The following is a 17,097-nucleotide window of genomic DNA, read 5'->3' as shown; positions in this document are numbered from 1 at the left end:
CCATCAAACATTGTAGTTAAAGTATATATTTTTTTGTGAAAAGCAGATGCCCAGAAACTATTTCCTAGACTGTTACATTTAGTTTTATTGATACTTAAGCCAAATTTTCCTAACTCGTCTGCACTTCCATTACCAACTTAATATTTTCCTTTCCTTTTACACATACATAATCATCTGCGCATGACATACTTACAGAGCAGGTATCTTTCTTATCTTTTTTTACACTACAGTCATTTATTTTATTTTTACTATGGTTCTTGCACAGCCTAAACAACACTAATCTCTAGGCATAACCTTCTTTAAAGTGTTTTGAAGGCCTTGATGTATTTTACTTCTATTCCTTCTTTGTTATTTCTGTAGCCTTTATTACTTTTTATTGCTGTAGCCTTTATAATTATACATTTTCCGCATCTCGACACCAGCTGCCTTTGTGTTCTGTAATGCCAGGGGAGAGATGGTTTGGAGAAGTATCCATAGACAATAAAGGAAAACTCCATCCTTTGCTGTAACTAACCATATCTTGGTATAGGTTTTTTCCTCATCTCACCTAAATTTTCTTACTGCTCTGAAATGTATCAAAATTTCTTTACTTTCATTTTCCTCTTGTCACACATCATGAAGGTCTTATAATTTTTTTTGTTTGTTTGAATCTAATGCTGGTTCAGAATGGAATCCGATAACAGCTTCAACTAAATGTCCACGTTAAGAGCTAAAGTGAAATGATTTTGCAGAGTTTTACTTGCTGGATAAATTATGTGAAGAACTGGGATGAGTTAGTTTTGCTTCAACATTATATAAACAAACTGGTTGATTCTACCCTGTCTCCACAAGACCTTTACAAGAATGTTGCATTACCTGCACACAATTGGCCCACATTTGGTCCTGCCCAGGAAGCCATGTAACTGCCCATCTGTTCTCCCAGTAGCGAAAGTCAGGTGGTAGGTAGCGAGCCAGCTGCAAGTCCTGTCCTGTCTTATAATGCTGCGTAACCCTTCCCAGGTCACCTGTGGAATTGCTTTGGCTGCACGGTTGGCAAGAGAAGTCATATGTGCTTCTACACACATCTGTTCCCTGGGTCAGCTCATTGGACCTTGCTTGATAAGAGTGGTCCAAAATGGCCTCTGCAAGTGGACGATATGCCAGAGTACCATTAAATGTCACCAATGCCATGGGCCAGGTAGCCTCTGTTACCCATCAGAATGAGCTGCTGTTAGTCAAGCTTCTCATCCAATCCAGTCCTTCAGGCACTCATTCTAATTCTGTGTTGCCTGGGCCACAGTTAGGTTTTATCCATCTGTGCTACATGGCTGGTCATAAGTACTTTCATTTTTTACCCAGGAATGTTTTTCTTATATGCATAATTTAAGAATAGTTTGAAAATGAGGCATTTCTGTTAGGAGGCGTGCCTGGATGCACTTATGTGATTTTGTGGAGCCCTTCGAGTCTTTGTTTGTCAGTGCTCCTTTTAACGGCACGTCTTTTTTTTGGCCCCAAAGTTAGACACATTATCTAGGTATGAAAAGGTAAATTTTTTGACCCGCTCAAAGATCCATTTCTAGTAATCATTGAGGTGGTCGAAAGATGTGATTCAAGAAATCCAAGGGAATTTTCCAGGACACACATGGAAGACGTTCCCCCAGGGATAGTGGGAGTAACTCTAATGGCCGATGCCACCCCCCCCCCACCCCCCCACGGCAGAGCTGACCTGCAAAACCAGGGGTCTAGACATACTTTCTTTGACAGACCCTTCCAACGTTCCTGAAAGGAAGCCTGACTGCTCTACTCTAGAGGTAATCGGGGGGGGGGGGTTGACTATCCCTGCATCATAGAGCCTGGCTAGAAATAATGATGAATACTTGGGTGCAGACAATTTTTTCCAGAGGATATATAATACTCTTTTCCCTTTCTCCTCCAATTTCAAGAAAAATCCCTGATGTTTCACCCAGTCAGAGGGAACAAGCAGCAATTCAGGTTCAAAAGCTGATAGAAAAAAGTCATCCAAGAGGTCCCACTAAACCAGATAAATTCTGGAACTTACTCAAGATTCTTTTTATTGCCAAAGAAAACAGGGGACTGGAGACCAATTTTGGATCTCAGCAACTTAAATAAGTCAGTTCGACATACCAAGTTTTTGATGGTCATGGTTCGGTCCATTCTCCCTTTTCTGGCAAGGACGACTGGATGTGCTTGATAGACCTTCAGGATGCTTACTGTCACATAAAGATGAACAGACAGCCCATAAGGTACTTACACTTCTGGCTGGGAGCTAGTCTTTACCAATGCAGAGCTCTGCCCTTTGGTCTCAACATAGCCCGCAGAGTGTTCACCAAATGTATGGCAGTAGTAGCAACTCACTTGAGACTGCAAGGATTCCTGGTGTTTCCATATCTAGATGACTGGATCATTACCACCTCAACCAGGCATCAATTGATAAGGGCAAGAGATCAGGTTCTCCAGATCTGTTCTCATCTGAGGATATCCATAAACTGACAAGTCTCAACTGGAACCAACTCAGAATTTGGAATTCATAGTAATACTGTTCAACACAGTCAATGATAGCTTCACTGCCTCCCTCAAAGGTTCAGACTATAAGATCACAACTCAGAAAAGTAATTTGCAGTACCAAGATTTCAGTCCATTTGGTCCTTCAAGCTCTAGGATCAATGTCAGCAGCAGTAACATTAGTGCCTTTACCCTGATTTTACATAAGGATTCTCCAGTGGATGCTAGCAACACTATGGTCTATTCTTTACCAACCCATGTCAACTCTGATACGAATCACTTACATATGCAAGAGAGCTTTCAGGTGGTACATTCAATCAGATCAGGTTCTACAAGGCCGTCCGTTCATTCCCCCTCAGCCCAAGGCCATAGTGACCACGGACACTTTCCAGCTGGGGTGGGGGCACTTTCTGGGGAAAACAGTCCAAGGCAGTTGGTCCCTAAAGAGGCCAGTTTGCATATCAGTGTCCTAGAGATGAGAGCAGTACGTTTAGCATTACAGGCACTTCAGATTTCTCTCACTTCAGGGAAAATTGCAATTCAGATGGACAGTTTGTCAGTAGTTTGGTACATCAGCAAACAAGGAGGGACCAAATCTTACCCCTTGTGTCAAGAAGCGCTCAGAGTGTGACAGTGGGTGATCTCATCCAACCTCTTTCTCATAGCAATGCACATTCTGGGGAATTCCAGTGTTGATAGCAGGTGCATTCTTCTGCCTCACTAGTGGTCTCTCAACAAGAACGTGACAGAAATGATTTTTCGTCAGTGGGGCCAGCCATGCTGTGATTTTTTTCCTTCTCCTCTAAACAAAAAATGCAACAGCTACTTTGCCCTAATCCTCCCACAGGGGAATCACTGAGGGATACTCTACTTCACGATTGGCCCCTTGGTTTACAATACGCCTATCCACCCATCCTGCTAATTCTGAAATTCCTTCAGAAAGCTGCCATGTTGAAGAACAAAGTTATCCTCATTGCACCCTACTGGCCTCAGCAGATTTGGTTCCCCTTCCTTTGGCCTCTCTTACTTCAAGAACCTTGGATTCTGGATCCAGTTCCAGACCTCGTGTATCACTGACAGCCATGATCCATCCAGATGCATCAAACCTCAGGATGTGATAGCCTGGCTTCTCCATTTCCGTTAATAGACAGACAACCTATGCTAGCTTCCCCAGTCTGACATATATTTTTATCTTCCCATAAGCCTTCTGCACATAAGCTTTATTCCAGTAAATGGAATAAATTTGTTTACTGGGCACATCCAAATGGCGTGTACTTTTATCTTCCCATAAACCTTCTGCACGTAAGCTTTATTTCAGTAAATGGAAAAGATTTGTTTACTGGGCATATAAAAACAATGTTGATCCCTTTTCAGCTCTGATACATAACGTCTTTGAATTGTTGTCCCTACATTTTAAAGAAGGAGCTAGCTCCTCAACAGTTAAGATTCACTTAGCAGTATCAAATTTTCACATTGGATTTGATGGTTCCCCTGTAGCCTCTCTTAAGCTCTATAAAGCCTTTTTGAGAGGCACTCTTCTTTAAAGACCCTGCTCCCCCATGGGACCTAAATCTGATACTGAAGGTGCTTACTCATTCCCCCTTCGAACCAGCAGGTAAGTGTCATCTTAAATATCTTTCTTGAAAGACAATATTTCTAGTAGCCATTACTTCTGCCAGACAAATTTCAGAGATTCAAGCCTTGTCTTCAAAACCTCCATACCTGATTTTTTCACAAGGATAGAGTTACACTGCAAACCACTGCATCCTTTCTTCCTAAGGTGGTGTCACAATCTAATATCAATCAGTTCATTAATTTGACAGTATTCTTTCCTAATTTTGCTAACAAAGGTAAGCACAAGTTACATTTGGATGTTCACAGACAATTACGTTTTTACCTACATAGAGCAAAAAACATCAGAAAAACTGACCAAGTGGATCTGGTCTCCAGAGGTAGAGCATCATTTGGTTCAGTTCTCCTCAGGAATATCCTTCTGTGAGTCCACCGGGATCTTAGGTAGCTGGGCATCTCTGTCCCATTAGCTGAGGATAGAATGAAAATTGACAACATCAGATAAAGAAGTTTTGTACTTACCATAACGTTACATCCGTGCTGTCCATTTTCATTCTTCCTCAACTCCCCACCCACCAGCCCCCACCCCTTGAAGATTCCTGGAAGAATAAGTGGTTAGATGATATCATTGTCCTTTATACTGAGCTCTAGATATAGTCATCTCTTTATTTAACTGCACTGCAAATATTTCTTTCTACTAAAAATCAGCAAACAAGATCGGAGGTATTTTGGGTTGATGCACTATGGGTAAGGGAGAAGCTTGAGAGTTTTTAGTTGCCATGAGCTTTAGCAACAGCCAAGTCAGATCCGAACCCATTAGTTGAGGAAGAATGAAAATGGACAACACAGATGGAACGTTATGGTGACTACATAACGTCTTTTGTTGTACCTTGGGGAATATGTCCAGGCTCCTGATAGTAATTTCACATCTTCCATGCTAAGCATTCTCATATTTCTTAAGAAATCTACCACCTGTTAATTTTCGTATGTCCCCCTCATATATTTTTACTATTGCATATCAAGTTCTATCTCCCATTCATGAATAAAAGTCTTTATAAAAGAATGGTGCCTTCTGTGAGCCTTTAAAGTCGAAAAAGTGTACTATATTTAAAGGACTACCACCTCTGGCAAAGACATGCCTTATCAGATGTTTGTGTCCTTTATCAAAGGAAAACAGATTTCGAGCCACCAGACTGAGACTGCGTTGTTAGCTAATTTTTCCTTTTCTTTCTTTATTTTTTATGACCAGTAAAGCAAAAGTGTGACTTGGGAGGTCAGCAGCTGCCACTGTAGCAATATTTAAAATGTTTGTGTTTGCTTAGAAGTATTTTTGAAGGTACCACTATGATGTATATTAAGGCCTTCTAAATTGTATTTGCAGTCTGTAGGTAGGATAAGATTTGGTTCTGTGGTTTACAGAGTATGATCTAGGGCTTACTTTTGGGGAAGTTGCAAACACAAATTTGTATGGTTGATTCTTACAATGAAAGTGGTACAGGATTTTTTACACTTCTCCAAATCTTTTGGGTTTCTCGTACCATAATAAGAATGGACCCCATTCCTAAGTCAAAGTATGATTAAAGTTCATGAAATTAGTATTTTAATCTTTGATAATCAGCCAGAAGTGCTCTTTGCAGCATCCGCAATGTGCCCAGTAATGACTCCTCCAGTAATTCATACGGAGTTGCATGTATCGGTAACGTATCCAAGTACGATTGTAAATTCTTTTTATAAGACCCATTGCTTCTACTACTACAGGAACTGTTTGGGTATCTTTCTTCCACATTGCCCTCGTTTCTTCCTGCAAATCCTGGTATTTTATGACTTTGTGTGTCTCTGTACATAAGACACTGTATTCACTGGGCAATTTCAATAATCGCTACTTTTTTGTCTTCTTTTCATGGACTACTATATCTGTTTTTTTTAATACTTATTAATGGATGATCCCATGTGATATAAACTTCATTTTCTGTGATGCTTTGTGGCTCATGTTTCCAGTGCTTTTCAGCTACTTCAGTATTATAATTTTTGCTCAATACCCAATGCAACAGTCTTGCCACATTATTATGCCTTTCAGTATACAGTCCTTCTGCCATCAGTATATACAACCAGCAACAAGATGTGCAACTGTTTGCAATTATGTTTTACAAAACATACTTTTGTCTGTTTCTTCCACATGTTCAATGGACTTTGTAAACCAATGTGTATGTAGTCCACTATCCTGGGCCACCAATATTAACCTTTTCGTCTTTTGGTTTAACTTCATCTCTGCTTAACCATTCCTACATCCAATCCTGATCAACATGAAGTTGTTCCAAGATTTTTCTATACTTGAAACTGTATTTATGCATTTTCCACATTTCTTGCTGACTTGTCTGATCCTTCACCTTGTATTCTTTCTTTTTTTTTTTTGGCACATTCAGTTGCTGCCTCATTTTTATCTTCTTCTGGTTTGGTTTCCATTCCCGTTTGATGCCAATATGCTTCTGCTAAACTAAGCAGTGAAGTCAACTTAGACTTATTGTCCTCACGTTTCAAAGCTTTCAATATGTTTGGATCTTTTGAGGTCAGCAGGTATGTGTACAGTCCCACTATTATTAATGCACCAACAGATATTCTTGGGGAAAGCTAAATGAAGCCTGTAAGCTGTTTTGTGGATTTACTGATGTAACAGGAGAGCTTTGAATAATTCCTTCCTCCCTCTGTCACCATGGTCCTGTAGATTATTTTGGTCTGGTGCTGTGTTAGGTCTGTTCCAGTCAGTGTTTGAGTTATTTGTGTAGTTAATTATTTTCAGTATTAATCCACAGTATCTTGATGTTTATCTATTTGCTCTCCTTAAACTTGTCATTAGAGATGTATTACAGTATTTTAGTAAAATTATACTTATTTTTAACAATTTATGCACTTTTCATTCATTGGTTTAGCTTACAGGGTTCATTTAGCTTTCCCCAAGAATGTCTGTTGGTGCATTCATTCTTTTTTTCCACTTCTTAGAATTAAAAAAGCATAGGTACTTGTTAGTCTTTATAGCAGACAGAGCGCTCCCAAAGAGCCGCATCTGTAAACTTCAGCATCATGTCTCTAGAGACATCTAACTGCTGAAAAGATCAGTCTGAGAAATGAATGTCCACTCAGCTGTGTCCTGTTTTTTAGTTATGATATGAATACCTACATAATCGTATATCTATTGCTTTAGGAGGTATGCATAGTCAAATGTGCTTTATGGTAAGTTATTCACTCAACTCTACTTCTTTGCAGGTTTTCATTTGTGCTCCCTACAGTGTATTTTCTTGTAGTGTAACTTCTTGGAATTTACTTAAGAACTTGCTATACCTGTAAATCTCTTCAGGATGTGCTCAGAGTTTTACAGGAGCAAGAAAACATGCAACCAGAAAGTCTTATCTGTCCAAATGGAAAAGATTTTTAGTCTGGTGCCTTTCTCATAACCAAGATCTCTTTTCAATAGGGGTCCCTCTGATTCTCTCTCTCATTTGTGAGTTGTTCTAGTCAAGCTTGGCCTATTGTTCTGTAAAGGCCCATTTCTCAGCTGTTTGTGCCTGTCTGCCTTTGAATCCTCCTTTGGTGTCTTGTTTTGGGGTCAAACAGTTTCTTAAAGGCGTCTTCCATCTTAGGCCCCAAGAAACCCTACTTCTCCTCCTCGGGACCTTAAGTTTGCTTTGGAAAATCGACCCGGCCTCATTTTGACCCTTCAGTTTGAGCGTCTCTGCAACACTGTACTTGGAAGACCGTCTTTTTCCTTGCTCTTACCTCTGCTCAGAGGGTTTCTGAGTTTCAGGCTCTTATGGTCATGCCTCCTCTTTTGTTTTTTGACAGAAACTAGTCAAAAATTAGTCTCTTCATACTAATCCTTCTTTTATTCCCAGTGTTGTTAATTAGTTTTCCTTAAATCAAACAATACAACTCCCTTTCTTCTTAGGTCTGCTAGTGAGAGGGTCCTGCATACCTTGGATTTGCACAGACAGCTCAGGTATTATTTGGATAAAACTAAGACCATTTGTATGCCTGACCAGCTTTTTGTTTTGTTTCATCGCAGGACTTTGGGTTTAGCTGTTGAAAGCAAACCTTTTCCTGGATATCCAAGGCCTTTTCTTTTTGTTATTCTCTTCATGGCAAGTGTTTGTCTACTTGCCATACTGTCCTACCCTGCTCTTCTGTCTCCTCTTACTCTCTACTCATTTTTGCTCTTAGCAATACTACTCTATCAGAAGTATGTTTTTAATTAAAAAAAACTACGACTTCAGATGTTGATTTTATATGTTATTTTGTATTGCAATTGTGTATATTCTGACTTTTATTCTTATCTGGCCTATATTGTACTATGTATTATGTTTAACATTTTCTTACCTTACTTTATCATGTTTTTGTTATTCTCTACTGTTGTAACTTCACTTGGGAGCTTTTCTCCCTGGATCTCTGCTCAAAATGGGTTACTTGCCCAGTCGGACACTACCCGATTATCAAATGTAAATAAATATATATTTCAGTTAGAACTCATGCCATTAGGGCTGTTGCTTTTCTTGGTGCTTTTTTTCAAGGGTTTGGACTTAAATCCATTCTTGAAGCTGCTACTTGGTCCTCAATACATAACTTTATTAAGCATTATAAATGATATGATTTCTAGACACAGAGGCAGTTTTGCTAGGGCCATCCTGCATTTATTTGTTGAGGAATCTTTCTAGTCTTCCACCTCCCACTCTTTTTCTAGAGCTTTTGTACTCTCCCTAAGGTGATGAATACTGCAACAGTGATATAGAAAAACAGTACAGTTGTATAAAATCTTACCATAACAGTAGATATCCTTGTCTTCACTGTTGCACTCCTGGCCAAGGGCCCCACTTTTTCTGTCAGCATTTTCTCCACTTGGATATGTATAGCCTGCTTGGATATGTATAGCCTGCTTTCTGTCCTGTAGTGACTGTTCTCTACTGAGGCAATTAATTTCTGGGTAACTGTGTCCGTATGTCACCTTTATGCCCTCCAACCTGTGCAGGGAGAATACGTGTGATTTATGGCACATACAAGATAAAGGCTTTCTTACACTGGCCAGATGTTGGGCTATCCTTAGCAGAAGATCCATAAGGTCAAGAGTACTTTAATAGTGAAGAGAAGGACATCTACTGTTTGCTAAGATTTTACACAACTGTACTTTTTTCAGTCCCACCTCAATTCCTTAAACAATCATGCTTTGTTTGGGTTTTGAAATAAGAAATCTGAATGGTAGTTGACATTTTGGTAAGTTGATTTTAGATACATTGCTAGCTTGAAAAGTCAGTGAAGTAATTCTGTTCAGTTTTGGTACTAGTCATGTACATGTGGCTGCCCACTAGAGCCTTTCAGGTATGTGCTTTTATGGTGAGGTCTTGCAGTACTGGTTTTTAATGATCTATAAGATGAAGACGTTGCTATGCACTCTGTGTTGAACATACTTCTGTGCAGGAATAGTAATTTTACCACACTGGCACTAATCTCTCTCATTTTTTTTGCAGCTACCTACATGCGAAGTCTATAATTCACAGAGACCTCAAGAGTAATAGTATCCTTTGATAATTTAAAATGTTAATGCAGTTGTTTTTGGAAGCTGCATGTCAGTTGTAAAATTAAATCTGCAATGTTTAGAGATTTAATTATTTTGACTAGGTGTCTAATTCATGTACTGAGTTTTGTGTTTTCTAAGTGATAGGTTTTTCCCTCTGTTCTTCTGTGTGTTAATCCTCTTTACCTACCATCAAATTAGTTAAGCCACTATAATGCTACTTTGAGTCATAGACTTTGTATCGCATTTCCTATCATCTTGTGCCTTCAGACTGAAAAGAAAAATAAACAAACATGGACAGCTTTATGGACATCTACTAGTGCAGCTGAGATTCATGTTTTAAATTAGAAAATTAAATGGTAGATAAACATTTGTTTGAAATTGCATCCATGAGTTTTGTGGTCATTTCTGTCCATATGCACTATTCTCTCGTTCTTTCTTTTTTTTTTTTTAATACCCCCGCTACTTGGGCTTATGATTCCTCAGAAGATGCTCCTCCACATTTACGTGGGGATACTGTATTTTTGGTGTATAAGACAATCATGAGGGATTGTCTTTGTCAGCAACAGATACGATTTTGTTTTCTGTTTCTATTGTGATCATCAAGCCCCCACCCCCCACCTGTGTGTCCATTTTGACCCATTTGCTGTCCTGGAATGTAAGAACTCCATATCAGAGGCATTCCTGTTAAGAGTTGAGAGAGGTGTGCCAGAGGTGTTGCTGTCATTCCTTCTAGGGGAAATTAGTGTTTTATTCTTGAGCCCCTAACTATTCCTACTCTGCATGCCTAGTAGCATGATTAGGGTTCAGCATGCAATGGGCTTTAGTGAAGGTGTCATCCCCCCTTCCCTAGCAATGCAGCCCCTCAGAAGGCCCAACCCCCTTCAAATCTGGTATTTCTGTGTACTGAGATTTTGTCAAGAGAAGTGTATCCTGGACATGTGCAACTCCCCTTCTCCTGAGAAAAGATAGCAGGCATTGCTTCATCATTTTTGTTCCTTTCCTTGCCATTTCCTCTAGCATCTGAGCACCTGTTTCAACATGGATTGTCTGGGCCACAGCAAGAGTTTTATCTCTGTTTGCCAGTGGGGCTGGCAAGTGTGCCGTTGGATGTTACAGTGCTTGCAGGTATTGTGCCTCTAACTTTCACCATAGTGGTGTATCTTCCAAAGTGTAGGCACTGCCCATCCCCTGTTGAGTCCCAGACATAACTGCTTACTGATCAGGTCCTGTTGAATGGTGATTACAATACTTTGTCTGCAGGCCAGGTTACTGAGAAAAAGCACACTATTTCTTCCTCTAGGCCCAGCAGTGTCTGGTGACCCATATTAAATGGGTTCACCAGATCTTACTCCATGGGTTCTTTGGTCATGGTCTAGACTTCAAACATATAGTTGAATCTGGTAGAGGCTTGAATTTCTGGTGAGGAGTATTTCCTTAAAGAATACAGCTTGTTGCTCTAGCTACACGCCCCCCACAGTTTTCTTCTATCCACATGCTTCCCTTGACAGCTGTGCTTCCAAGTGCTGGATCTGTGAAGTCTGATATAGCCAGTTTCTGTGAGCAAGAGCAGTGTACTGGCCTATTCAGGCTCTGTAAAGAGTCTGAAGACTATGAGGCCATCATCTCAGACAGAGTTGAGAACATTGAGTTGTACCCATATTTCAGATCCTCACCCTTTCCCTAAATGACCTCCTCTTTGGAGAAGACCAATGATAATGTCATCTAGGGATTAATCTCTGACCCCCATTCCTTCATCCTCCAAGATGTACCTGTATGTCTGTCTTGGAAAGAAGAGTTCTGGCTTATTGTCCTTATGCATTTGGTCATTAAGAAAGCATTTTTACAACTTGGATCTTCACTGTGCCGTTGGTCATTAAGGAAGCTTTTCAACAGCTTGGAAGTTCCAGTGGCTCTGCTTTTGCATATGTAAGAAGGCAAATCATCTTTTACATCTCTGGTTGGTTAGATCATATCCTTAATGCATCCCTGGGCCTGTTCCTGTGAGATGTGTTCAGTTCAAGGTAAGACCAAAATACAACAGTGTATTTGACCCTGGAAGACGACAGGTGTCCTAAAGCCTTGAGTAGATGTGCCAGGAGAGTGTACTCCTGTATCATGGGAGATTATGACCCTCAATTATTTCACCCCATTGCAAATTCCATTCTCCTTTAGTGGGCAAGGTACTTGAAAGGTTTTCCTCCCTTCCTCAGTCTGTGCTCAAGAAGAGATGCTTAAGTCACTGTCTAAAGCTTTACAGAGTGAGATTCCATGTAGCCTTTTACAATTTTGTGGTTATACTGGTGCAGTTATGTGCCTCTGCAGTACATCTTGGCTGAGGCTGTTATCTCTGAAGGAAAAGCTTAGAAGCTGTACCTTGGGGCTCATTTTCAAGGGTGATGTTTTTAGGCTTTCCTGTCATAACTAGGTGCTTCACAACTGGAAGAACCCTTATGATCCCCCTGATCCTCTTAATTGTTTTCCAGGCTGAGCTGTCCACAAAAGAGGAAGAAGCCGTTTTGTATACTGGGAAAGTATTAATACTTCTTATCCCCTCTGGTGCCATCCAGGAAAACAGGAGGGTGACTCTCCCAGCTCATTTGCAGCAGCAGTTTTGATTTTGGTCTGAGGCAGCCTTTTAGAGGGAAGAAACTTTGAGAATTTGGTCCACCTTGGAAAGCTGTCACTAAGAGACTGTGTACTGTCTGTCACAGTTGGCTGCATCTTTGAGCACTCTGGATCTGACCCATAAAGTGTTCTGCTGAGAGGAAACCATCTCAGCAGAGCTCTTTGATGGACCTATACTGTGCTTCTGAAAGGGGCGCTTAGAGAATGTTTCTCATTCATATCAGGGATGGAGGTTCTGCATTCATTTTTTTTGGTTCCAAAGGGGCATGGACAGTTTCAGAAAACACATCCTGTGCATTTGGCTCTGATGTTGACTCGAAGGTTATTCCTGCTCTTCCACAGGGCACTTGAATGATGTAGCTGGACTTGTTGGGAAACCTTTCACATCAGTATCTGATGACTACGTAGGAGACATTATCTTGCTGTTGGTGGACATTATATCCAGTACAAAATGTTACCATTTTGGCACATTTAAAAGCTTAAAGTGTTTGCTTAGGTGTGTTAGTAGCATTGCAGGAGGATTTGCAATGTCTTTCTCCAGTTACAGATCTGGTTCCTGACAAGCTGTGTGGAAAACTATACATAAAATGTCAGAAAATGTAAAGAGAATCTCTTTCTAGTGAAAAAAGCAGAAGTGCTGTGAAGAAGACTGTTTTCAGGTGGACGGCAAACCACACTTACTTTAGCAGAACTTAGCAACTATTACCTGTTTGCTGATGAATTACCTAATGTATCTAAAGCTGGAACTTAATGAAGGATCTATTTGGATTTCATTTGTTATTGACAAAATGGACTACATGAAAGGATGAATTTGTCAGAAAGGACTACTTACTAAATACCACCTGCTGGTGTCTCAGTCCCTAGCCATCCCCTCCCTGAGCTCTTCATGATACAGTTGGTAACTGTGTTTAGAACACAACCTAGAGCTGATTACTGAATTTCCTGCCTGCACTTATTTTTAAAATCGTTTTTTTCTTAAAACTTGCATTTTATCTGTCTCTGGCCTAGCACTCAAGTGTGGGGTCATTTACTGCACTGTTCTAACTTGTTGATACTTGTGAACCTCTGCTTTCCTTAAAAAAAAAAAACAAAAAACAAAAAAATTTTGCTTTTTTTCCCACTTTTCTGAGATTTAAAAAAGTTCAGTTACAGATTTGCTGTTCTGAACTGTTTGTAAGTTTCTTGGAGGCCATTGTTTGCTTGGGCTAAAGGGAAGTCTCTGTGTTCATCAGTGGCAGTGATAAACATTTAGCAGTCTGCCTGTCCCTGTGGGAGTGGTTACTGCCTTGAAACTGTAGTTTTATTGGCCATTTTGGGTCGATTCCTAACTCCTTGATCTCCCTCTCTTAAAACCCTCTTTTGCGCAGTTTTGCGCATAGCGCAACATCGGGCAGTGCCGCCTAATTGGGTTTAAACTATTCCTGGCTCCACAAAGTCTGCTCTTCACTTTTTCCCTTAGAACTGCTCTATCTCTCAAATTAAACACCATATTTTCATTTTAAGGTCCCTCACTGGTCCAAATAAGTAATTTTACAAGTTAGCACTAATAAACCATAAGCACTACTTACTCTTATACTCTCTACGATTGCCTTGTCCCCTATCGGTCCATTTTAATTCAGTTCCCTATATTACTCTAGCATGTCCAAAGGTCAATCAATGGTTTCCTCTCCAGTCCAGCTGGTGAATCTGGGAATTTTGAGGCAATGTTGCAACTGTCTCATGTACACGGACAACCCTCTCCTCCTCCAAACAGGTTCAAATATATGTGAGAGATGCAACCATATAGCCAAACTGGAGGCTGAGCTCTCTCATCTCAAAACTGGTGTAACCAGTCAGGAGGAGAAGGTAACCTCACACAACACAATTCCAGTATCATATAGTCCCACCACAACAGCGAACCAAACACATAAAAACACAAAAACATACTCGGAGGCTCTAAATAAAAATCTACCTAAGCAACAGAGACCTCCAAAGCAGACATTCAAGCAAACGCTACCCCAAAACAAAACACGTACAACACAGCACACAAAGTCAGTGTGCCAAGCAGTCACAGCCCTTAAGGCTGAATAACACACCTGATACTCTTGTAATAGGTGACTGTATTGTCAGACACACTGACGTCCCACTCACCAGGCTGAATAAAGAGAAGGTCACAGTGAGCTGCCTGTCTGGCGCTAGGATCCGCCACATAACGCAAGCACTCAGGTCACTCCAAAGCAAATACAAATATGACTCGGTCATTGTACATGCTGGGCGTGAATGACCTGAGACGTACTTCCCTCGACTACATGAAAAGAGACATAGAGGAGCTCTCTGATCATGTAGCCCAGGCTGGTATGACCCTGACCTTGAGCAGCATCTTACCCTCACCTAGAATGATGCCACAGTATAAAGACAAAATGATCGATTTTAACAATTGGCTAAAATTTTGGTGTCATTCAAAGGGGATCCAGTGTCTGTCAGCCTGGGATGACATGCTCGACAAGCCACGTTGCTTCGCTAGGGACGGCTTGCACCTGTCACTCCTGTGTTTTCGGATATTGGCAAAGGCTCTTGCCAGCCCCATAGTGCCTTTTTTAGGCAAGGCTCAAAAGTCAAACCCACCTCCATAGACAGCACAAGAAACTAAGGGTAATGCTGCTAAACGCCAGAAGTCTTAACCTCAAGATGCATGCACTCGAAGCTCTCCTCAGTATGGAGAACATCGATATCTGTGCAGTGACAGAAACCTGGTTCAAGGCTCCAGAGAGCACCCCAGAACTTCCAGGTTATACCTCATATCATGCTTTTCGGCCCCAAAACCCAGACCGAACCACAAAAGGAGGGGGAGTTTCCATATTTATCAAGGATATCCACACCTCCAGGTTAGTGGCATTGCACAAAGTATCGGAGACCATCCATGTGCAACTGACAGTGGGCAAGACTGCTTTTCAGTTTATAGCATCCTACAGACCACCCTCTCAAAGTCAGGAATCCCACTTGGCTTTCCTGAAAACATTGGAGAACATGAAGATCTCTCCGAACACCATTATATTGGGCAACTTCAATTACCCAAACATAGACTGGGAGCATTACTCAAGCCCCAGCACCTTAGCCCAAAGGTTCCTGGAATTTATAAACTCAAATGCTATGGAACAACTAGTCACCACTCCCACAAGAGGGGAAAACATACTAGACCTGATCATTACCAACATGGGGACTCTATGCTCCATACCAGAAATATATCCCTCATTGGTAAGATCAGACCATAAATTAATTTCACTGGATATCCATATCCCGACCCCACCCCCAGCCCAGAAAACCACAGTGAAAAACTTCTCAAAAACGAACTTCACACTTCTCAAAACCGAAGTGGAATTTTTCAAGGCCCCAGGGCCAGTGGAAACTACGGCCCAAACTGCAGAATCCTATATAAACGCATTCTACGGACATCTCCAGGAATGCATGGATCATGCTATCCCAAACAAAATCAAGACCCAGTCATCCAAAGGCAGGCGTCCAGTCTGGTGGACCCCAGCCATAAATAAACTGTACAACAGAAGGAGGAAGCTACTACATGATAGAGCAAAATCCCTAAAAGGGTAGGCATCTCTGATCAGTACTAGCAAAAAATTACGATCCCTCATAAAATCTTCCAAGGCCAGCTTCGAGAGAAAAATTGCACAGGACACTAAAGACAATCATAAGGCTTTTTCAGTTATGTTAGGAACCTGGGATGCAACTCCCAGACTTGTTCTGAGTTGATACTAAGCGACAAAAAAATACACTGAACCCACAGACATCGCCAATATCCTGGCAGACAGGTTCAGTGCAAACTTCTCCCCCCCCAAAAGAGCAAGTATCTATCCCGGCAGAGTGCAGCCTCCCAAACATCTCTGATGCTCAGGTGAAGGCCGCCCTCTCCAAAGCAAAAAACACTGCTTCCATGGGACCAGATGGCGTCCCGGGTTGCGTCCTACATGAACTCCAAGAAGAACTAATCCCTCAAGTAAAACTGCTGTACAATCTCAGCCTCACTACAGGATATGTGCCCAAAGAATGGCATACAGCAACAGTGGTCCCACTCCACAAAGGTGGCGCCTCTTTGGACCCTGGAAACTATCACCCCATAAGCCTGACTAGCCTAGTCTGCAAGGCTATGGAGAGGATAATCATGGAACTCGTAAACAAAGGCATTGGGGACCTACAGACACTAGATCCTACCCAATTTGGCTTCGTCAAGGGCAGATCCTGCCTTTTGAACCTGGTCGACTTCTTCGAAACAGTCACCAAGGCCATAGATGAAGGGAAGGTAGTCCACACAGCCTATCTGGACCTCGCAAAGGCATTTGATACAATACCCCACTCGGGCATCATAGATAAGCTATCCAGCCTAAATATAAAACCCCTATGTCACAAGATGGGTCGCAAACTGGCTCAAAGACAGAACCCACAGAGTCAGAGTTGCTGGAGCCATGTCAGACTCGAAACCGGTCACAAGTGGCGTCCCACAAGGTTCTGTCCTGGGACCTCTCTTGTTTGGTATTTACTTTTCTGCGGTACAGGCCAACGTGGGAGGACTATGGCTCACCAAGTTTGCAGATGACTGCAAACTGGGCGCCATAATCGACTCTCCAGCTGACACAAACATCCTTCAAAAAGGTCTCGCAGAGACGGATAACTGGTGCCAGAGCCATGGTCTAAAGCTAAATGCCAAAAAGTGTATAGTCATACCCTTTGGCAAAAACAATGTGCCCACAAATTACCACATAGGTGGTAACCCATTAAGTACAGAGAAAGTAATTAGGGATCTGGGGACCCAAGTTGATATCAAGCTCTCCTTTGACAACCACATTGCC

At 41.4% G+C, this 17,097-nt stretch overlaps 1 protein-coding gene across 1 annotated transcript in view; it reads left to right on the top strand.

Moving 5' to 3' along the window:
* Positions 1 to 17,097, top strand: part of BRAF (B-Raf proto-oncogene, serine/threonine kinase) — a 1,627,514-nt gene that overhangs the window by 1,054,482 nt on the left and 555,935 nt on the right. Inside the window, exon 15 of the mRNA XM_044088485.1 lies at positions 9,585 to 9,631. Within this exon, the coding sequence (XP_043944420.1) occupies positions 9,585 to 9,631 (47 nt within the window). The remainder of the gene's footprint in view (positions 1 to 9,584; positions 9,632 to 17,097) is intronic.

This window comes from Protopterus annectens, chromosome 11.part0 (genome assembly GCF_019279795.1).
Source record: "Protopterus annectens isolate FY-2018-M chromosome 11.part0, PAN1.0, whole genome shotgun sequence".
Lineage (NCBI taxonomy): Eukaryota > Metazoa > Chordata > Ceratodontiformes > Protopteridae > Protopterus > Protopterus annectens.
This window is presented reverse-complemented; position numbering and strand designations above follow the sequence as displayed.